The sequence below is a fragment of the Camelus bactrianus genome, chromosome 11 (assembly GCF_048773025.1).
Source record: "Camelus bactrianus isolate YW-2024 breed Bactrian camel chromosome 11, ASM4877302v1, whole genome shotgun sequence".
Classification (NCBI taxonomy): domain Eukaryota; kingdom Metazoa; phylum Chordata; class Mammalia; order Artiodactyla; family Camelidae; genus Camelus; species Camelus bactrianus.
The window spans coordinates 50335508-50358759 of record NC_133549.1 but is presented as its reverse complement, the minus strand read 5'-3'; the positions used below and the strand labels follow the sequence as shown (position 1 = coordinate 50358759).

General features: G+C 35.7%; 2 protein-coding genes across 2 annotated transcripts in view; one reads left to right on the top strand and one right to left on the bottom strand.

Moving 5' to 3' along the window:
- Positions 1-10887, top strand: part of LIPJ (lipase family member J) — a 34563-nt gene extending 23676 nt beyond the window's left edge. Inside the window, exons 8-10 of the mRNA XM_010971252.3 lie at positions 4629-4700; positions 6174-6245; positions 7187-10887. Of these exons, the coding sequence (XP_010969554.2) occupies positions 4629-4700; positions 6174-6245; positions 7187-7420 (378 nt within the window). The 3' untranslated portion in view covers positions 7421-10887. The remainder of the gene's footprint in view (positions 1-4628; positions 4701-6173; positions 6246-7186) is intronic.
- Positions 10887-22073, bottom strand: LOC105081906 (gastric triacylglycerol lipase-like). Its single transcript, XM_010971302.2, is given in 11 exon segments — positions 10887-11259; positions 12858-12929; positions 13356-13427; positions 14390-14536; positions 16278-16414; positions 19513-19622; positions 20693-20882; positions 21433-21475; positions 21477-21560; positions 21786-21894; positions 22006-22073. Coding segments are annotated over 11 exon segments (1269 nt in total). The 3' UTR covers positions 10887-11022.
- Between the last annotated feature and the right edge of the window lie 1179 nt (positions 22074-23252).

Below are 23252 nucleotides of genomic sequence, written 5' to 3'. Positions count from 1 at the left end.
TTTGTGAACTCTTTTTTTTATGAACTATTAGGAAAGCTTCTATTCTGGTTTCTTAGCCTTTAAATTTGTGGGTCTCCATTCTGGAACAAAAGTTGACAGTGTTATAGGTTGTAATATGGTTGTGTACTAACTTCTCTAGAATTGGGGATAGTCTGAAGTGGAAAAATTTCACACACCATATGTATGGGAACGGTAAGAGTATTAGTACAGTTCAATTCAGTTCAGTCTTCTCGAGCCTATCAAGATCTTTGGGGAAGATAGGGTCTGACTTGGAATTTCTTTCCTGCAGTATGAAAAACTGAAAGAGAATCTTGCAATTTGCAAACAGGCAGTACATAGAATCAGGCCAATGTCACTCAGGCATAGAAAATCAAGTAAGAAAACTGAAAGGAAGCTATCATGCAAGAAGGAACAGGTAGCAAAAACTCTCACCAGTATAACTTGGAAAACGTACCATCAAACAACCCAAAATTTTGACTTTGTCTGCTTCTTGTAATTCTTCTGTGATGGTTTACAAAAATTCATTCTAACCCTTATAAGGAGAAATGAGCCTGAGATATCGGAGTACAGTTATCATTAGTATGTGGTTATGATTTGAGTCCCCTTAGAGAATGAATTCCTCCTTACTACCTCTGATAAAGTTGAAGTAGAGACTCTGGTAAATATCTAAGATTACTCATAGACATTTATGAAAACAGGTAAACTTCATTCAGAAAGATGAGTAGGGCTAAGTGTTTTGGGTTGAGTATGCTTCTGACTCACATTAGGATAAATAGTGGTGACCTCTAATGGAAGGAACATCTGGAATATGCCATTCAGGATAAACATTATATTTGAAGCTTATTTCAAGCCCAAGGAAGAATTAAGATCCTATGAATACCTAGGAGTTTAAATTGTAGAATGTTTCTGTTAAAAAATTTTATAAAGGTCATTTTAAACTATTCTGTCAGAACTTTACTTTTACCAGTTCCAAGTACTGTGAATTGCAAAGGGAAAAAAAAAAGATATTTTCTCTTAAGCCCCCAGGTAGCCAGATGGCAAAAACCTTAAAAGAGGTGACATAACGATTACAAATACATTATGAGAATTTTACTTCTGGGCATGAGTGCTTAACAGAGTCTAAAACTGTCCTCTGAGCAAAAACAACTAGAAACTTTATTTTGAAAAATATACAGGGGAAATCCCAGTTATGCAAGGCTGGGGGAAATCCCAGTTATGCAAGGCTGGGTGAACATTCAAAAGTAAATTAATGTAATCTGTCACATCAACAAGCTTAAAAAGAAAAATCACGTGATTTTATCCATACAGGTAGAAGAAGCATTTAACAAAACCCAACACACATTCATGATAAAAACTCAGTAAACTAGGAATAGAGAGAAACTTCCTGAACTTGATAAAGAATATCTACAATAAAACTACAGTTAACATCATAATTAATGGTGAGAAACTTGAAGCTTTACCAATAAGAACAGGTACAAGGTCAGGATGTTCCCTCTCACCACTCCTTTTCAATATCGTAAAGATAGTCCTTGCTAATGTAACAAGGCAAGATATGGAAATAAAAAAGAATACAGATTAGGAAGGAAGATATAAAATTGTCTTTGTTCTCAGATGACATGATCATCTATGTAGAATATCTCGAAGAATAAAAAATAAAATATTCCTGGAGCTAGTAGGCAATTATGGCAAGGTTGCAGGATACAAGGTTAATATATAAAAATCAGTTACTTTCCTATATACCAACAAAACAGGTGGATTTTGTCCAATCAGCCAGTCTGTGTCTTTTGACCCAAGCATATAGTCCATTGATATTTAAAGTAATTATTGAAAATATTTTCTCCCATTCAGTAGGTTGCTTTTCATTTTGTCTATGATTTCCTTTGCTGCACAAAAAGCTTTAAGTTTAATTAGGTCCCATTTGTTTATTTTTGCTTTTATTTCCTTTGTTTTAGAAGCCAGATCTAAAAAAATATTGCTATGATTTATGTCAAAGAGTGTTCTGTCTATGCTTTCCTCTAGGAGTTTTATGGTATTTCATCTTACATTTAGGTCTTTAATCTATTTTGAGTTTATTTTTGTGTATGGTGTTAGAGAATGTTCTAATTTCATTCTTTTACATGTAGTTGTCTAGTTTTCTCAGCACAACTTACTGAAGATATTGTCTTTTCTCCATTGTATATTCTTGCCTACTTTGTTACTTGTTTGTTGACTGTAAGTGCATGGGTTTATTGCTGTGCTCTATTCTGTTCCATTGATCTATGTTTCTGTTTTTGTGCTAGTACCATACTGTTTTGATTACTGTACCTTTGTAGTATTGTCTGAAGTGAGGAAGTGTGATCCTTCTAGCTCTGTTCTTTCTCAGGATTATTTTGACTATTTGGGGTCTTTTGTGTTTCTGTACAAATTTTAAAATTATTTGTTCTAGTTCTGTGAAAAATGTCATTGGTATTTTGATAAGGAGTGCATTGAATTTGTAGAAATGATATGGCTGATGAGTTAATTTCCAACATATATAAGCTTATATAACTCAACATTAAAAAAAAAAAAACTCAATTAAAAAATGGGCAGAAGAACTGAATAGACATTTTTCCAAAAAGGAAATGCAGATGGCCAATGGGCACGTGAAAAGATGCTCAACATTGCTAATCATCAGGAAAATGCAAATCAAAACCACAATGAGTTATCACCTCACACCTGCAGAATGACTATTAACAAAAAGAACACAAATAACACATGTTGGCGAGGATGTGGAGAAAAGGGAAACCTCATGCATTGTTGTGGGATGGTAAATTGGCACAGCCACTGTGGAAAAGAATATGGAGGTTTCTCAAAAAACTAAAAACAGAACTACCATTTGACCCAGAAATTCCACTCCTGGGTACATATGCAAAGAAAATGAAAACTCTAATTTGAAAAGATATTTGCACCCCAATGTTCATAGCAGCATTATTTACAATTGCTAAGATATGGAAGCAACCAAGTGTCCATCAACAGATGAATTGGATTTTTGTCATTTCAGCAAGTATGCAGTGGTATCTCATCATTGTTTTACATTGCATTTCCCTGTTGACATATGATGTGGGACACCTTTTCATATGCTTATTTGCCATCTTTATATCTTCTTAGGTGAGGTGCCTGTTAATGTCTTTGGCTCATTTTTAAATCTGATTGTTTGTTTTCTTATTATGGAGTTTGAAAATTTCTTGTATATTTTGGATAACAATCCTTTATCAGATGTGTCTTCTGCAAATATTTTCTCCCAGTGTGAGGCCTATCTGCTAAGTCTCTTGATACTACTCTGTTTTACAGAGTAGCAGTTTTTAATTTAATGTTTTTAATTTATATGTTTTATTTTTTATTTTCAATTATTAATTTTAATGAAGTCCAGCTTATCAATTATTTCTTTCATGGGTTGTGCCTTTGGTGTTGTATCTAAAAATTCATTGCCACACCCATGGTCATTTAGGTTTTTTCCAATGCTATTTTTTAGAAATTTTATAGTTTTGTATTTCACATTTAGGCCTGTAATCCATTTTGAGATAATTTTTGTGAAAGTTATAAGGTCTGTGTCTAGATTATTATTATTATTTCTGCATGTGGATGTCCAGTTTTTTCAATATTATTTGTTGAAGAGACTATCATTTTTCTGTTTCACTGCCATTGCTCCTTTGTCGAAGATCAGTTGACTATATTTATAGAGGTCCATTTCTGGGCTTTCTATTCTGGTCTATTGATCCATTTGTCTATTCTTTCACTAATACCACACTGTCTTGATTGCTGTAGCTTTATAGTAAGTCTTTAGTTTGTGTCAAATCAGTCCTCCAATTTTGTTCTTCCCCTTCAACATTGTGTTGGCTGTTTGGGGTCTTTTGCCTCTCCATACAAGCTTTGAAAGCAGTTTGTCAATACCCTTAAAATAATGTGCTGAGATTTGGGTGGGGATTACATCGACATTATTACATTGACATTGTATGTCTTGTTTACTGAGGTTCTCAGAGAGTATGCAGGCAATGCAAACCTAGATTACAGATTGACATGAGCACTGCTATATTTCTGATTCAACTTCACTTTGAGTTGTGTAGAACTTTGAGACTCCAGTTTATCATGGAAAGAGTTTCTTTTTAAATTTCTTAACTGCCCTTGGCAAGCCCTGGACTGATTTTTTGCTTTCCTTAGCTAGCTAAGTTCTTAAAATGAAATTTCAAATCTTCTGAGATTGGCAAATAAACTTAAGAAAAAAGTGGCTCCAGTACTTCGCTTTTCTCTTGCAGTTCTTTGGGGTTTTTTCTTCCATTTGTCCTGTTAATTTCTTTCTATCTTCTTAGTTCTTTAGTGCTTTCAAAAAGTGTGTGTGTTTGAGTGAGTGTATATGTGTGTGTTACATCACTTCTGATTGTTTTCAGTATAGAGTAATGGACCACATAACTTAGAAAACCAGTAATAGCTTCCCCATTAATGTAAAAATTATACATTTAATAAAGTACATTTATGTACTTAATTTAAATATGATTTTTTTATTAATGTTATTTATTAGAAATTAAATTTCCTTGAAATTATTTAGTTTACTAAATATCAAAGATTGTTTTCTGTTCTTGGACTAAGGATAAAAATAATTTTTAACCTCTCAGAGCCGTATGGATGTCTATATGTCACATAACCCAGCAGGAACATCTGTTCAAAATATGCTCCACTGGAGTCAGGTATAAATTTTAAAATGTACTTTGATAAAATTTTATTCATACTACTCACAGTTTATCTCATCATTCCAGGTTTCATGCCATTGCCATAGAATGATAAATTTAAAAGGGTAAAATGAAGTTATTACATATTTGTATAATTCTTTAAAGTTTATACTATGTGTTAATATTATAACTTATTAGATCCTCTAAATGTAAGCAATTATCAGAGCAATATAATTACTTTCTGTTTTACAAATAAGAAAATGTTAATTCAGAACAGTAGACTAGAGATCATTTAGGTCATGTCCATCGTTTGACTTGCCCAAATATTTAAAACTAATTCTTTACAAATAACTAAGACTAGAGCACAAGTCTCTCAGTGCCTGCTCTTTTACTAGACTACATTTTCTCCTGTGTTAAATTGGGAACTCCATGGTTACCATGAGCAAGTTTTGTCCACTTTTCTGTTTGCAAGGCTAAGAGTTCTTGGCATTTAGTAGATACTCAGGAATATTTGTTGAGTAAATATTGATGAAGAAAAAAAAATCCAGTGTGAATATCATCTTAATATTGAGAGCCAGGATAATATCACAGAGAGAACACTGTGCTTGAGATGGAAATACCAGATATTGAATTTTTTTCTCTGAACCTTACTGGCAGTGTGACACTGAGCCAGATCATTTCATCTTTATGAATTCAGTTTTTTTTAATTTTAAAAGTAAAATTGATAATAATTCTCTGACCTAACAAAAATATTATGAGAATTAAATATGATGATTATGAGTGTTCTTTAAAGTTAGTAAATACTAGATATATTTAAAGTTTTATTAGTATATTGGTTAAGGGCTTACTCATTTAAAGTGTTTATGTTTGCTAAGTAATTGTTTTGAGGTAAATAATTTAAAATTTTATTATAGCTTATCTTTAGGTTTATTTTATTTCTGGTAATAGCTAGAACAGGGAAGTCTAAGCAACCTTTGTATTTATTCATACACTGGAACAGTATTTATTAGGTACCTACTGTGTGCCCTGCACTGTTCCTTGCTTATGGTATACCTCAGTGAACAGCATGTGGGATGTGCTCTTGAGCCTTGTGTTTTAAAGCAAGGATGTTGAGGGAAGTGTTACCTTAATCCTAGTGCACTTAGTCCTAGACACTCACTTTTGACCTCTAGATGCCGCTGAGGATTTGAGGGGAGACTTTATGTTACTCTAAATACAGAGGGCCCCTTTAATAAGGTAAAAGCCTTTGGGGAGATGTGCATTTACATGAAGATGGCAGAATTATAGTCTGCAAATTCCCCTGCTCCCCACCTCCTAGCTCTTCCATTTCTTACCCTATGTAAAGGAAGCAAAGAACACAGAACCACACCCACACAAACACCAACAGACTTAGTACAAAGAGGTCTTCTGTGCAATGAATACCTGACTTGTATCAGCTGCCACTGTAATGAACAAATGAGTATATTCTTAACTCTTCCATTTTTCTTTCAGCTTTTAAATTCTAGTCACTTGAAAGCTTTTGACTGGGGCAGTCCTGTTCTGAACTTGGTTCATTTTAATCAGGTACATAATTATGTATAAAACTAAAAACTACCTCCCTGGTCAGTTGAGATTGTTTTGCTGTAAAAATTAACCTGAAAAGCCCAAGAATACAGTAACATGATGAGAAAGATCAGCAGATGAAGATCATGTTGATTTGGATCCATATTTTCATTTTCAACTAAAGTGGCTTTTCCATGGGTTCTATGTATTTTAACAACAAATACCTTTGATAAGTCTAGAGAAAATGACAAGCAATAGAATAATACATCATCCCTCAAAAGGAAAATTACTATTTATGATATACATATCTCTGTGCTTGGTTAAATAAGATATAAAAGGCATAATATAGTTCTTGACTGTAAAACTATTGTGCTTGGGAAGATAAGACAAATACAATAATTAGGAAAAAAGTAGAAGTTAATGAGAAGTGGTAAAAATTGTCTGAGTATGATGACAAAAGTCTTGAAGTACTGGAACCCAAGTCTACCTACTTCATAATTTATGCTTTTCCGTCATACTTTTCTGCCTTAGCCAAACTCCATGCCAGGTGTAGTTTGCTTGTGTAAAACTCTGAAGTAAAATATAAAGATCAAATTCAATAAAATCAAATTTGACCTTGACTACCAATATTTATCATTTATTGATACAGATATTGACAATTATATAGACATAGAAAATTTTTAAAAAATACCTTTATTGTTTATAAATAAAAATGAAATGATCTGTGTGGAATGTCTGAATACTCTGAATCAGAACAAACTCTCTAATTTTGATTTGTACCTGATTTATTTCTAGGTAAAAATTATAATAACTACTCTCTCATACTCATTGCTTTCTTAATAATAATTTTAGATTAAGCTTATTTGAAATTTTTATTTCGATTTATCATTTAAAGAATTAGTAAATAACACCTTCTATGTATTATCCCCTGGGAAACTCTTATTTTTGCTTTTCGTATTTAGACAACTTCCCCGTTGTACAATGTGGCAAACATGAATGTGTCCACTGCAACTTGGAGTGGTGAAAGTGACTTGCTGGCTGATCCTGAAGATGTTAACATTTTACTTCCTGAAATCAGAAACCATATTTACCATAAAACTATTTCTTACTATAATCACATAGATTTTTTGTTTGGATTAGATGTATATCATCAAGTTTACCATGAAATCATTGACATTATCCAAGGCAATCTGTAAAGAACCATGGTACTCTGTGTTGAAGGATCTATATAATTTTTATTAAAATCCAATTTTTTTCTTACTTTGTATATTTTCCAGCTATTTAAATAAAGTCTGGATTTTTTTTCTTTCTTTCTTTTTATTTTTTTTTATTTTTTATTTTTTTTGCATTGCCCCTAGGCTTTTAATTCATTAAATCAGTGGCATTTATTATATCAGGGGTAATGGAAGATTATAACTCAGCCAAAGCAGTCTGTAAAGTTTCTAAATAGAATACAAATAACTAAAAACTGAAAAAATAATCTTAAACATTTTCAATTGCAAGAGATGGCTTTTTGAGGAAAAGTTTTTATTTTCTTCAAAGAAGCATGAGCATATATGACATCCTAAAAAATAGAGTTCAGAAGAATACTTGCTGATATGAAAGCTAATTTTTCTCTATGCTTAATGAATAGTAAAAACACTTTCTGAGCTTTGTAAAGGACTTTGGAGGAGGAAAGAAGGAAGAAAGCCTGGATGCCAGTGTAATGTTGCTGCCTTCTGCCCCACGTAAGGTCATTTTCAGAAGTAGGGAGGTCATAGAGACTGGATGGGATCCTCATTTCCCAGAATGAATAGCTTAGGGAGACTACAGTTGCCTTTTCCAGCCTACTGTGTAAGAGCGATAACAGTTGAAGTGTATTTCTAGGTCAGCAGTCTTGAGGGTGACCTCGCAAAATAGGCACTGCAGTGTAGTAAATGAAAGATTGAAGAGTCCTACACATCAGAAGAGTGTGGACATGTTCAACAGATTTCTGGAAGATGCGAAGAAGCTTGGGATTTGGAATGAAGGGATACTGTAGCCTTCTTCAAAATCACATGCAAGGATTTATGCTTTGGGGGAGGCCAAACTCCTCTTCTTTCCAATTCCTGAATAATGCCTAACTTCATTGGCCTTTTGTAATCCTTGAGGAGAGCAAGATTGAAAAGGGGAAGTTTAAAATTGTGAATTTACCACATGAAGATTGAGAAAATCGATTTGTAATTTACTGAATTAGAAAATTAAATTTTTTCCTCAAACAAAATGGAGATTGAAAGTCAAGTTCAGTTTTTAGGTTGCTAAATTGTACTTGACATATGCTTATGAACTTTAAATTTTTTTATATAAAAAATAAATGGAATATGTATAGATAGTAAGAAAAAATAAAATATATGCATTCATTATTGTGAATGCAACTAAGAGAAGGCAAATGATAACTTTGAAGATCATTGTTAAAGATAAGTTCTTCCTTTCTTTGGTAACCTTTGGTACTAAAACAGAACACTGAGAATGGATACATATTTAAAGATACCTTTTTAAACAGTTCAAGAATGGTAACATAGCATGTGTTACTTCAAAGCTTTCAAATGATCCTTTAAGAAGGCTAATGTATTAGGATAATTATCTAGAAGAATTACTTATGTTGAAGTTTAAAGAATAAGTTAGAAGTTTTGGGTAATGGTGGACTAAGTTATTCAGACCTGGAAATATGTAAAAAGCATTTATTTGAAGACAACAGCTAAAATTTTATGCAGTGAAAAATTACAGGGTCCAGAAAAAGAAACCCAGAGAAGTGTGCCTAGCATCTTAGATGTTTATATCCTAGCAACACCTGCTCATTCCAGAAGTATGATAAAGCCTGAAAAAAATTAATAGAGAATAAAAATTCAATTTAGCCTACCAATGGGAGGTTTCTGGTAAACCTCCATCCTCAGGCTTTGGATTAGAACCTCAATGGACTGTACCCTACCCTAGGAATAAAGTCAAAGTGGAAATTGAGCACCCTTTCAGGAACTATAGCTCTATTTTGAATCATATGTATTTTCAACATACTAAGATAGTTTGGGAATACTAATACCCTAGCCATCTGTGAAAGTAAATCCTCTCTGGAGAAAGATCAAATCATTCAGGATGCTTGAAATAATCCTAAAATTTTGCAATGTTTCAGGATAGGTCAATATACAAAAATAAGTTGTATGTTTATGTACTAGCATCAAATAATTGCAAAATGAAATTTAAACATACCATTTAAGAGTATCTGCTCAACTCTAAAGATCAACGGTTTTCTTCTAATGCTAGCAATGTAGCTTCTTAAAAGAATAGCATTCTTTCCCGGCTCTGTAGGCAGTCACAGTTGACTTGCTGCTGGCTTTGTAAGTGTATACCTGAACTAGTATTTGTGGTGAACTTGAATAAAACATCAGTGTGTCATTTTGATGTACTATCCTTTGTCTCGAAAATGTATAACTGTGCCTTTGACTTCTAACAGGCTGAACAGTTCTCAGAGCTTTCTGAGAATCTGCTTCCCAGGTTATAACCCTCAGTGTGGCTTGACTAAATCCCTCTTTTTCTTCTTAACTTGATAGTTAGTTGAATTTTCATCTACAACTATTATCAAGGTAGGAATTCCTGACCAGTAGTATCAGTGTCACCTGGGAAATTGTTGGAAATGAAGATTTTTAGACTCACCCTGGATCTACTATGTCAGGAATATTCATGTTTGAATAAGACTTCTAGGTGATTCAGATAATATACCAACGGTGGATGTAGGGAGACTGTTCACTAAGGTATTTCTGCATGTCTCAGATCAGTTTGTTTTTTTTTTTTTTTCCAAGGGTGTACCTAGACCAAACAGCCTTAGAAGACAGAGGTAAAGTCTCTCTCCATGGTAGAGGGCAGGTTTGTTCCTCACCAGTATGATAAAGAAAATGTCTCTCTCGGGGCAGAGACTGGACAAGTTGGTTAGCAGCCGCCTTAATAAGACTAAAGGTTCCTCACTGTGACATAGACCCAATACATATGTGATGTTCCTCTGGGTCTGCCTTTTTTTTTTTTTTTTTTTTTTTTTGGCACCAAGGGGTGGTGGCTGTACATTGTGACTTAAATATCAGTGGGACCGTTTCTGGATCCATGGTGGCCAGGACGATGGCAGTGATTTCGAAACTCTTTTGGTTAGCTGGTGCGTATTTTGTGTGTATTCGGGGATATGAGGGCAGAAGAGCAATAAGATGAAGAGCCCACCCTTTACCTCCCAACCTCCTGACCTGGGGTTGCCTGTTGCTTCCTGACCTGTGCTTGCTCTCTTCTCCCCAGAAAGGGAAAGTGAGCTGACTTCAGTTCAGTGTACGGTCTAACCTGCTATTTCATGGAGTTTAACAAAAGAGCAAGTGGTATGCCCACAGCACCGATGGAGAGACTGAGCTTTAGCTCAGTAGACAGTAGAGAGCAATTTACTCAGCCTCAAGTAAGCGTAAGAAGTATCAACAGTCAATCCCAGGACTGTCTTTTCCAACATTCCTGATTCATGGCTCATTAGCTACCTTGAGTTTAGAAGATAAATTGAATACGAGGACTGGGAGAGAAGTTTCACCTCCCCAAGAATGTGTTCTCTCAATTATTTCTAGATAAACTTTCAAGTGAAAAATCTGATTTCTTTAAATTCTTTTCAATTAAAAATGACGAAAAGTTTGTGGATGCTAGTATACTTCAAAAATCAAAATTATAGGGAAAAAAACATTTCATTTAAAACATTACAGAAAAACATGTGTAAGAAAAGGAAGTATTTTTGGAAAAATAAATGGATAATTCTTTAAATCCAGAACTACTTTTCATCTTCTGCAATCATGGAAACAATTTCATTGTAAATTTCTTGAGGGGCGTTCATTGCCCACAAAAAGTCCAAGTGATTGTAAACAGAAATTTCCTTGTGGTAAATGAGATTAGGCAGTTTTGGAAGCAAAGGTTCAATGTCCTGGGGGTCAGCCAACCAGTCATTACCACCACTCCACACTGCAATTGGCACATTCATGGCTGTCAAATTGTAGTAAGGAGGGGTGGGCTAAAATGCAAGAGAGAAAGAATCAAGAGTTTTTATAGGTAACTGTACTTTAAACTCAATAATTCTTCCTTGTGTGGACTGGCTATCATTAATTGACTTAGTTTTTTTTTTAATAATTGAGAATTTTTCTAGCTTTTTAAGATGATAGATAGTCTCAAGATTTCTAATTCAATATACTAAAATTTTCTCTGTCCTAAACTTATGTTATGGCCAAGTCAGCAAAGCAAAATATTTTACCATATGCAATTTTCCATAGTATTTTAAAACTTTGTTATATTCATGTCTATATTAGACAAAAGGGAAAAGTGTGGAGAATATCCATTAAGAATAAACCTACTTTTCTTTACTTATATGCCACTGTTCAGAATGTTTTCCAGATCCTAGGTTCTGGCTCTTAAATTAGTGTCATTGCCTTGTGGGTTGAACCACCCTGAGCTGTGTTTGGCTTAGTGGAAGGGAGGGTGGAATTGAGAGTGGGTGTTTCACACCCGACTTGGCCCTCCCTCCAAGATGGAGTCTCTGATTACTGGTGTTAGAGCCCAGAGCAAAGGTCGACTTGTGCCTGAGGGTTTTGAAGAGGTGTTGGTTTGGAGGAATAAGTCTTTGCCGCAAACGTTTGATGTGATGGTGTTGAGAAAGCCTCTTTAAAGGCATCGAATATTAAAATTAAAAAAGGAAGCTGGGTCATCTTTTCTACAGATAGGATACTGTGGTGAAGAGACATAAATCCCTTCTAGATATTTAGTCATTGAAGCAGAAGAAAATTCATAGGGTTGCTCAGGTACTACTTGGACAGAAAAATTGGGATGAGGTGAAGTAGGAGAGAGGATTTTTTAAAAATGACAGTGTACTGGCCTCATTCAAAATTAACCTCTCATAATGTGACAGTTTATTCTGAGCTGAGGGCTTATACACATTACCCCTTAATTACTCTCAATAGCTCTCTGAGTCTGGGTGGAGAAATGAAAAGTTATTGTCTCAGTTCATATTGATCTCAGATGGGATGAACTGCAAAGCCTGGCTTCTTTGTGCTAAAAGTGGGAGGAATGCTCAAAACATCTACCTGTATACAGGGTCCCTGTCTGCTAAAAAATATTTCCAGCCTTGAACTGCAAGCACACCAAACTTCTTTAATGTTTGGGATGTGGTGGAAAAACTTCTCAACAAAGGAGAGAATATTATTTAAAAAGACCAGGGATTCCAGCTCCATATTAGAACAGTTAGAATTAGTGGTTTATGCTATCAGAAAATTGCACTTTGGAAAGAAGACAGCGTGCGGGGGTCTGGGACACAGGGCAGGTCTGTCTAATGCAGTGAGGGGTGATAAGTTCTGGGGGGGGTCTCACATGCAGTGATGTGGCACTTTGAGGGCACAGCCGCTGGGGCACAAGGGCTCAGTGGAAGAAATGGAGACCAGTGTGACATTTCACACGATGAAGAGATTCCAAGGAAATTATCACCCACATTGTAACTTCCTTAAGCCTAGGTCTGGGCAACAACATTTCTTTGGAAAATACTTGCAAAGTTATCATAATTTCATCTTTAAACTTGTATATCTTTGATTTCAAAAGTGAGTAACTTCAACTTCATAAGCTTACCTGCTTCTGGTGCATTATGTTCTGATACTGGATTCCCCAGTAAAAACCTTGGAATTTCCCAGACCTAATAACCTAATGTGAGAAGTTAAATACATGTGTAAAGTTTTTAAAAAATCACTTGGTTGTGTGAATAGTTAAATAATAAGCATCTCCAAGTAGTTTACTTTTAATTGAATTATTTTTTTAAACATTTCTCTCATTCCAAAAATAAAGGTTGTTAATCATTCAGGACAACTTATTCAAGTTTAAATGCACCTTTGCCTGAAATAATTTTTCTTACCATTCAAGTCATAAAAGCCATTTATTTCTTGTTACCCAAAGTGCCTGTTTTCATATGATTTTCATTAATATGAATTAATAGTTACTCTCAACTGGTTGTCACATGCCAGGAAAATTCCCTACCAGGAGCATTTGACAGACTACTTTAAGAACATGCTTTAGGTAAAGTAAGAAGGGTCAGGGCCACAAAAATTCTGAACAGCACTTGAGAAATGATACCTGGATCCAGTGGAGCATGTTTTAAACTGAAGTTCCCACTGGATTATGTGCTAAATACACATCTAAGTGACTCTAGAAAGCAAACACGCAAGCACACATATGCACACTTAGATATATATTAAGAGTCTTAAAAACAGCTAAGATTTAAGTTTTTCTGATCCAAGTAAAGTGCTTAAGCGCAGTGTTACTGGACGTTTATGATTCACAGAGTTGTACATCACTTTAGAGCTTGCGAAGTGCAATTGAATGGGCTAAATTTCAGAGTATAGAACTAAACTGATAATTCTGAGTAAGGATAGTTGTCAATGCATAACAGCATTGGTAGCAAAACATGGTATACTATGAGCTATATTGTTTGGCACTGTGTTCTGTATACTTTACAGATACTAATTCATTTCATCTTCACAACTCATTTTGTGGATAAGGAAATCAAGACAGAGGAGCTGAAGTCTGTTTCAAAGATAGGATTTAAATTTAGGCTTTTAGCCTGAATCCAAGTTCTTAACTACTTTGTAATGCTGATTTTGTCATAGGTGTTTTAAAACACCAACTCAATACAAAGAAAATGAAATAGAAGATAAAGAGTGTGGACAATATCTTACACAAACAGTCTTTCTGAGATAAGTTTTAGAAAGTTTATGGTCATGACTGTCAGCATTAGAAGTATTTGTAATAACATTTATTCAATGCCTAGATATTTTTTCCCTACAGAGGAGGCTGGAAAATATATGGTTCAATGCCTCCTCTCACAGAATTTAAATATCACACCAATTATTCAGGTGGTCAGAAGTGAGAAATGAGGTGTTATATTTTTTTCTACATGCTGTTTATTTCATGGTGCAATGGGGGGATGGAAGGAACCTGGAGATGACAAACTGGGAGCAATGCCCTGTGATTTGAGTTTATCTGCATGTCATGGACAGCATTCTGAAGTGATTCCTAGTTCTAAAAAAGTATCATTCCAAAGCGATGATGAGACAAGTGCTCAAATGTTGTTTAAAATATTTAGATTAGAAATTTCATTGCATACAAACCATGTTCATGTTCTTATTGTCAAATCCAGTCACGAGAAACAAGGCATTGCTGCAAAGGAGATTCAGCACATCTTGAGAGCACACTTCAGTATCAAGAAATTGATGGCAAAAATTTTGTGGGGGAAATATTTTGTTACCAAATATAATCTGAAGAAAAAGATCATTAAGGATTTGCAAATATCAAGCTGCAGAAAAGACTCAATAATTTGTCTAGTTTACTAGTACAAATGGGAATAGACTGATGATATTTTCATATTTCTATTTGTTGTCTCAGAAAGATTAAATGCTTTCTCTTATTGAATTTCCACAATAAAGATGTGGAGTGGGCAGGGCTAGTATCAATATTGGGTATTTATTTTTGCACTGAAGACTGTACTGGCAGCTGAGAAGAAGTATAAGACACAAAGAGTTAGAGACTAGTTGGGGTATTAAGAGTTATGGAATAAAATCATAAAACAACATGGTAAAATGTCATCATTAAGTGCCAAGATGTGTAATTTCAGGAATAAATAATTTTAAAAAATCAGGAGGTGACTCCAAGCCATATTTTCAGCAAAAACTTTAAAAAGGCAAAGTGGATGCATTGTTTAATAATGGAAAGGACTCACCCCAGTTGTTCTTCAGGAAAGCAGATATTTTGTTTTCCCCATTTTATTATTTTTTAATTGAAGTATAGTTGACTTACAATATTATAGTAGTTTCAGGTGCACAACGAGGTGATTCCACATTTTTAACATTGCACACCATACAAAATTATTACAAAGTAGTATCTGTATTCCCTGTGCTGTCATTATATCCATGTAACATTCATGTTATAACTGGTAGTTTGTACCTTGTTATCCCCATTTTATACATGAGAAACATAAGGCTAATAAATAGTCAGAATCTTGGACTAATAAGAACTCAGTTATAACTAGAATCCTGACCCAAGCCTCAAGTCTCTGACTTAAGGTCCATTGCTTCTTTTTAACTTCTCTCTACATCACCTGAAAATCTGAAGACAAATAAGAAATACGTTCTGAAAAAAATGTAGGCAGTAAACATACTCATGATCCTCACACAATTTTCAATTTTGAGTAAAAGTTTTACAAATGAGGTTGGACTGCAGGTAAAATCTCTTAGGATTTAGACACATGTGTTAATCAAGAGTGAAAGAAATGAAAGGACACAACCATAAAAGAGAATGGCATCGTTACATTTTGTAGCCTGATGTAAACTGTTCCCCTCACCAAAACTGTATGTGCGTGTATGTGTTGGTTTCAGTGGGTAGGAGAAGTTGGTGATTAAGCATTGGGAAAGATTAATTCCCCATCATGTATGCCTACTTAATATTTATGGCCTGTTGGAATCTGTGCTGCTGCCCTATGAAATCTGCATTTAAAGAGGAAGGAAATAGTAGGAAAAAGGGTATTTGAAAAGGAATCTAGAAGTCCTTGCCTCAGTTTACCACTGCTTTCTTCCCCCTGCTCTCCTTTTCTCTTCCCTTCCCTTTCTTTCCTACCCCTCTTCCCAACTTTCTTGAACCAGGCTCCTTATTTGACCTTTTGGTTTTGCTTTTATTTCCCCTTCCCATATCTTGGGGGGTGGAATCACAGCCTTGACAGAGGTGTGTGGGTGCTTAGTAAACATGTACAAAAGAACAAAAATATTCCCAGGCATTGCTAACCCACACAAAGTAATCAGGAACAAAGAAATAACTGCAGCTCTCATAAACCGTAATGGGGATTCCAACGTGGTCAGCACGATTCAAGAAATAACATATAAATATGTTTATTCTCATTCTTAGATATAAACATGATTGTCCACCAAGTGTTTTTGTTCTCTTTCTATCAGTATGAAATCCATGAACAATTTAATATCTTAGATCCAGTTAAAGGGAATCACATACCTTGAAAAGGAACGAAGGTATATGTCCCATTATCTTGAACAAGCCTTTGGCGTACTTCAATGTGGCAACTGGAGCTAATGAATAAAAGGCTTTGATTTTTTTAACCAGTGTGGGATTGGTGGAAAAGGTGATAAATTCTGAAACAGAACAAGGAACACGTGAAAAGGTATGCTTGTGTGTGTATTTTACAAGTATGACATTACTTTGGACTTACTGAGGATGCCATCTGAGACAACCTGAAATTGACAAAGTGATCAGATTTTAGTATATTTGTTTTATATTCATATATTCTCTCTGGGGACATGAGGCTAGAACTTTTAAAAAGTTATAATAAACTGTCTTACCTGACTTTAGAAAATAGGCCAACTTTAGAATAATCATATGGTAACAAAAATGTCATCATTTAAATTACATACAGGCTTTATTGAGTTTAAATTTATCTTATCTCATAACAATGAGAATTAATTGACCGTCAATATGTGTAGGGTAATAAGTGGAAAAGTTAAAGCACAAATTTGAAATCTGACCAGAGTTTGAAACCGGCTTCTGTGGTTTACTAGCTTTGTGACTTTGGGACAGTCACCTAAGCTCTAAGAGCCTTAGTTTCCTCATCTAGAATTAAATGATTAATTTAATCATTAATTAAATGATTGCTTCCTTAGGTTATTTAGGAAGTAATTGAGGTGAATCATGTAAAGTATTTACCAGGAGCTAGTCACATAGTAAATGCTTGACAAATGGAGTCTGAAGTAATTCCAACATCTATGCACAGTAAATATACTCAACTCCTGTCCACATTTAATTGATTTCATAGAAATAGACTGGGATGTAATCAAAGGATTATTAAGTTAAACTCTTTACAGCTGAACAACATAAGACAATCCCTCCCTATTGTTAACAACAACATATTGACAAAAGTAAAGAATGGCTAGAAAGAAAACCATTCTGATTTATACAACTACCTCAGTTTTATAATATTCACCCTGATTCCTTTGGAGGAAGAATGGTCTTTCCAAGAGCACTGTGTTTATTGAGTTCTTTATCTAGTTGCCTAACTGCAGATTACAGCCAGAAGATCACCCAGAGTAAGGAAAAATCACAGACAAGGAGCCTGAGTAGGTATCAGTAGGTCCATAAAATGTCAGGCCATTGACTTCTCTGAATAAACTTAATTTTACTTTAGACACAATTCTAACAAGAATACTTGCCTAACTTCCAAGAGCATAGCAGATTGGGAGATATAAATTAGAAAGCAGAAACAACGTCCTGAAATTTATGAGTGTGGTGAAAAAAACCAACTGTCCACTGCTGTGAAAGAAAAATGGAAATGTTTGAAATTTAAATACTCAAAAGAATGGTAGGTTGGAGTTATTTTGTGTCAGGACAAGCAGTTCTACTTACCTCAAACAAGCCTAAGGAAATTGTTGCACTGCAGATAAAATCAGTATTTTTATGACCCTAGATCATCAAGAAAAGATAATGATACGTGGTTAGGTTCTAGAGGTATTTTTTCTATGTATTTAGGAGGTGGAAACAACAGGTTTTGCTTGTATACTGAACACGCTGTGTAAGAGAACCAGAGCAGTCAAGGTTCTCACCATGGTTTGTGGCCAGCGCACCTGGAGTAGTGGAGACACCATTAGCCAAGATGAGGAAGACTGTGAGGAAGGCTGATGTGGCCAAAAGAGCAGGGACTCAGTTTTTGGACTCGTGTTAGGTGCTATTGGAGATTGAAGTGAAGGAGTCAGGCAGTCAATTGTAGATACATATCTGGAGTTTTGGGAAGAAAACTGAACTGAAAATTTAAAATGTGAGTCATCTGTACATAAGACAAAATGCAATAACCAAAGAAGTGGGTTCAGACAGTAAAGAGGAGGGGTCCAAGGACTAATCCCTGGGCCACAATTAATTTGGAAGATGAGGAATCTGGTAAAGAAACTTGGAAATAATGATGACAGTAGCATAAAGGAAGCAGGAGTATCTGGTGTTCTGGAAGACAAGCAGAGTGAGTGTTAGAAGAAGAATGTAGTCAACTGTGGAAGGAGCTTTGACAAGTCATGTGAAATGAAGTCGACAATTGACCATTGATTTAGAAGTTATAAGGGAATCTTTATAACAGCAACTTTGGTGGAGTGGTTGGGAACAAAAGCATAATCAAGTGAGTTCAAGACAGCCTGAGAGAATCTGTAAAAGGAAGAAATAGGCTGAAGCAGAAGGTAGAAACTGGGGATCAAATGAGAGAAATGATGGTGAATTTTTTATGCTGCTCCTCACTGTTAGCCAGTGACGTTGCTTCCAACTACAAGTGTGAGCATCAGAATCTCCATATGTGGACACATGCAAGGAAGTGGATGAAATGGGTCGGGGGAGCCTGTTGAAAGTTCTCTTCCTAGTGTATGTTCATCCTAAAATGCCAATCTCACCTGCTGAATTTAAGACAGAAATTCAGTGAAGAAGAGATTCCCAATGTTTTTGTCACTCTGTAATAGGTTATGATCCCAAGGAGATGAGGATTAGTACTCAGGAAGTTTTTAGAAAAGCACTTTTAGAGGAAAGGGCAAAAATCAGGACTAGGCAAAGGGAGAAGCTGGGCAATGATGCTGTCCCCAAAAGGCGTCAGCCATCTCTATATGGGATGGCTCTTCACCAGTGGGACTAGGTAGCTGGGCCTTCACCCACTTGTTGACCAGTTATTAAATGCAGGATGTCCCGGGAAGGGACCTTGGGTTCTCCTAAGCAAATGCAAAATCACGAGCTGCCTTGCATGCAGGTGGGTCTGAATGAATGCCTCAGACTTGAGGGGATTCCTGGGCAGCAAAGCACAGTGTCACAATCACATGGTCAACAATAGACTCAAATTCCTTGTTAAAAAGTGGGAAATGTTCAGGATTACCAAAATTTACTCCTTTACTTTTCAAAGCTATCTGAAAATTTAACCTCTTCAGATGGAATTTATGTCAACTTAGGACCAACTCCTGTGCTTTTTTAAAAAGAGCATGTTGAGTATGTCTAAAACTTTTCTCGATCATCTTGGGTCATAAAAATTTTGCTTTTAGATGCAATGCAACAATTTCATTAGGATTATTTGAAATAAATACAACTGCTTGTCTTGACACGAAATAAGTTCAATGTACCATTCCTTTGAGTATTTAAGCAATTAGCATGACAAACATGTCTGCATGGCCAGTGGGAAAGGCCAAATGAGCTAAACTGCCCACTACATGCTTTTACCTACCAATAGTGGTACCCTGGGAGTGGCCAATATAGTGTAGCTTCTCCTGTCCAGTTTTATTTAAAATGAAGTGAATTGTGGATGGAAGGTCATATTTAGCCATTTCATCAAAGCTGTAAGAAAAAAATAAATCAAGACCTGACTTTGCTATAAACTCTAAAAGACAAACATTTATAACTAAGGCTTCCTTTGAGAAATAGAAAACTAGATTCTCTAAGGATTGTTGCTTAGAGACTATTAGTGAGTGCTTTTGGAGTTGACTTCTTATAAAGATCTGACATCATTTCTGAAGCACAGTGTTACAGCTTCAAATTTAATCCAAACACAATAGTACCTCTAGCTGGGGACTATTTCTATCACTGAAAGTGAATGTCAGATTTAATATGTACTATGAACCATTTCCCTCTCTATTTTATTCTTTACAAATCAGCCAAAATGGTCTTTTGAAAATGAAAACAAATTATGCCACTCCCCAGTTGAAAGCTTTCCAGTGGCTTCTCATTATACTTAGAAGGGGCTCCAAGGCCCTCACCATGACCTTCACAGTCCTGCCTGACCTGGCCCTTGTCAGCACCTCACATCTCTCCTGTCCCTCTCCCTCTTCCTCCAGATGTGGGCTTCCTTCCAGTTCCCAGAACTTTCAGAGAACTTTTATGCCTCAGTGTCATCAGCCAAATTCTCTTCCGTTCTCCGTTTCCTTAGTAACTTCCAGGAATAAGGCACAAGTGGGCCACTGATAGAAAATCTTAGATAATCTCTCCATGGTGTCCAAATTTCATTGTCTTCCCCCACCAGTTGATTATTGATGATGACAAATGCTGTTCACGAACTCCAACTGAGTTTAACATCCTCTTAAATCCGAATAGATATTCCTTTCAGAAACTGTTGGAGGCAACAAATTTCCTTGCTTCAGTCATTCTGCTCATTCCACGTTGAAAAACACAATCACGTAACGGTGGTACTGAGATCGCAGACAGTTTGGAGGAAAGACTTCCCTGGGAATGAGGGATGGGGAAGAATCCAAGAGGGGATTAAAACGCAAATGGCTTCCTTCTCCTCTTACTTGGTTTGTAATTTGTTAAAATGAGACTGAATTGGAAGGGGTGAATACCCATGCTTTTTTTTTTCTTTTTAACACCATATTTGTCTTCAGTTGTCCATTTTTAATTGTCCCTTTCTTTACCTGAAAGCCCAGAATTCAGTTGAGTCTGGTGAATAGTATAAATTTCTCCTGGCCCGGGTATTTCCTCTGCTGCTCCCCAGCCACACATCATAACTAGCATCTGCCAGGAGGATGCCTAGGCTGTTGCCAGGCAGGTTGGCAATCCAGTTTGTGGCCAATGTCAGCAGACCATGCTGCAGAAACACAACAGCTGTCTGACCTAAAGAAGAAAATTGCTTGAAACCTTCATAAATACATTCCTTAGTCTCCTGTAAACATGAAGTTAGAAGTAGGCTTTCACATGACTAGAATTAAATGTGTGCTTGAGTTGGATATTTTTGAATCTGTTATCCTAACTGTGTTGATAATTTCTCAGATGAAAAAAGTTTCATGCTGTACACTTTAAATACGTGCCATTTATTGTATGCCAATTAAACCTGAAAAGGCTATTGAAAAAATGACAGTCTAAGGACACTCAGCATTGTGTTAATTTAAGTCAGGCTTCTGTTTAAGGAGTCTGAGTTCCCACCCAGTACAGCAAACTAAAATCCTGGGCCAGTGTGTGCTCCACTTCCTCATCATAGAAGCCAGTGTAAATCAGGTGTCACTCAGATCCTCAGCTTAATCTCAGAGATTCAAGGAGGTTCCAGGTGTTTTTTAAATGAGTAACTTAATCTCATATTCTATGATTAGAATGTATTTGACTGGAATCTATTTGATTCAGGATTTGAGACATTCTTTTTTTTTTTTTTCCCTCATACGAATCCTACCTAAATGCTTAGCATCATTCTTCGCATGAGGAATCCCGGTAGAGCTGAAGGATGTAACCGTCTGCAGTTATAACTTCATACGTTATACATGGGTAACCGCAGTAGGAAATCATCTGACTCTGAATAGAGGAAAGTCAGAACATTTAGCTTCATGAGTTCACTTGGCAGTTTTATGATTCTTAAAATAGAACTTCCAATTGGTTGGGGTAACATGTACTACATAAAGAAAGCTTTCAGATTTTATAATTTTTAAAATTATAAGAAATTTTTAAAGAATTAATAAGAGTAATAGTGCCAGTATCTTTTGGAACAGATTTTTTAAATTAGTGGTAAGAGTAACTTACAACATTCATATTAGCTTCAGGGTTTACAGTGTTTTTATCAAATAAACAAAATGCATTTCTAGACATGTAGATGAAACACACTGTTGTAAGTAGCCACCACACTTTGAATCTATGAGGGGAAAGAAGTTATTAGCATGTTGTGGTTAATTGTTACAAGGTAAAGTCATGTTATTGGGCTGCCTTGCTATTTGCTTCACAGGTTTTGCATTTATCACCATGCCTATCCTCTGGTTCTCCTTGTTTCTCATCACCTTGTTGATTAGATGGTTTTTCCAACACCTTTGCCATTCTGGTCATTTATTTTTGGTTATGCACATGATTCTATTTCCCCAATGGACATTTGCTCTATCAACCTACCCTTGTAGACTTGATGTTAGAGCTATCATTTACTATCTGTATAAACTGAGTTGCTCTCCCCCTGACACCTCACTAAAAAAGATGTTTAATTCCTCACCCCCAGTCCTCAGAATGCCAGTGGACTTGGAAACAGTGTTATTGTGGATGTAATTTGTTCAGATGAAGTAATACTGGAGTAGGGTGAGCTCCTAATCCAGTATGAGTGATCTCCTTGTAAGAAGATGGCCATGTGAAGACAGAGTCACACAGGGAGAACAGATCGTGCAGGTGAAGGCAGAGATTGAAGTTACGCAGCTGCAAGCCAAGGAGCAGCAGGGACTGCTGACAAACAGCCAGAAACTAGGAAGGGGCCATGAAAGTTCTAGAGGAAGCATGACCTGCAAACACCTGGATTCCACAAATTTCAGACAATAATTTTCTGTTATTTTAAGCCACTCAATTGTTCTATTTTGTTCTATCAGTCCAAGAAAAATGTACCTCATCTGTCAGAAAAAGAAGAAAAAATTAATACTGGAAATGATCCTCTTTGTTGAAAATGTGAATGAAACAAGGCAGTTCATGATTCACTGTCTCTTTTCTATGTGAGAACTTCCTTTAATCCCCTCAAAATGGTAGACTAATTGTTACTCAACATTGACAATACAGAGAAACTTTTGCATTATTGCTTTAAATGTCTAGATTCAAAGATGAGCTTGAAATAACTCTTTTGTTCACTCTCTGTACTACACATGATGCATATGACTTAATCAGTGAAAATTGTTCCATTTCAAACTCATGTGTCCTAATTCCTCTTCATTCCTCTGCAAAATTCTACATCAACAGGTCACCTTAATGGATAGTTTCCCGAAGGGATGCCTGAATTAACATGGAATTTAATTCCCACCTTGGAATTTCTCCACTCTATTTCATTCCAAGCCCTGTAATTTTTCGAAGTTTCAGATTTTTATTTTGCCCTACTCTCAATTTGAAATGCTCACATCCAAGTGTGGTTGTAGTTTCCACAGCTTCATTCTTTTCTGCTCTAACCTTAAAACATTGATTTGAGAACCAAAAGGTTAGCCCAAGAAATCTATCAAGTGATGGCATGTTCTCTGCTGTCAAGGTGCTCAT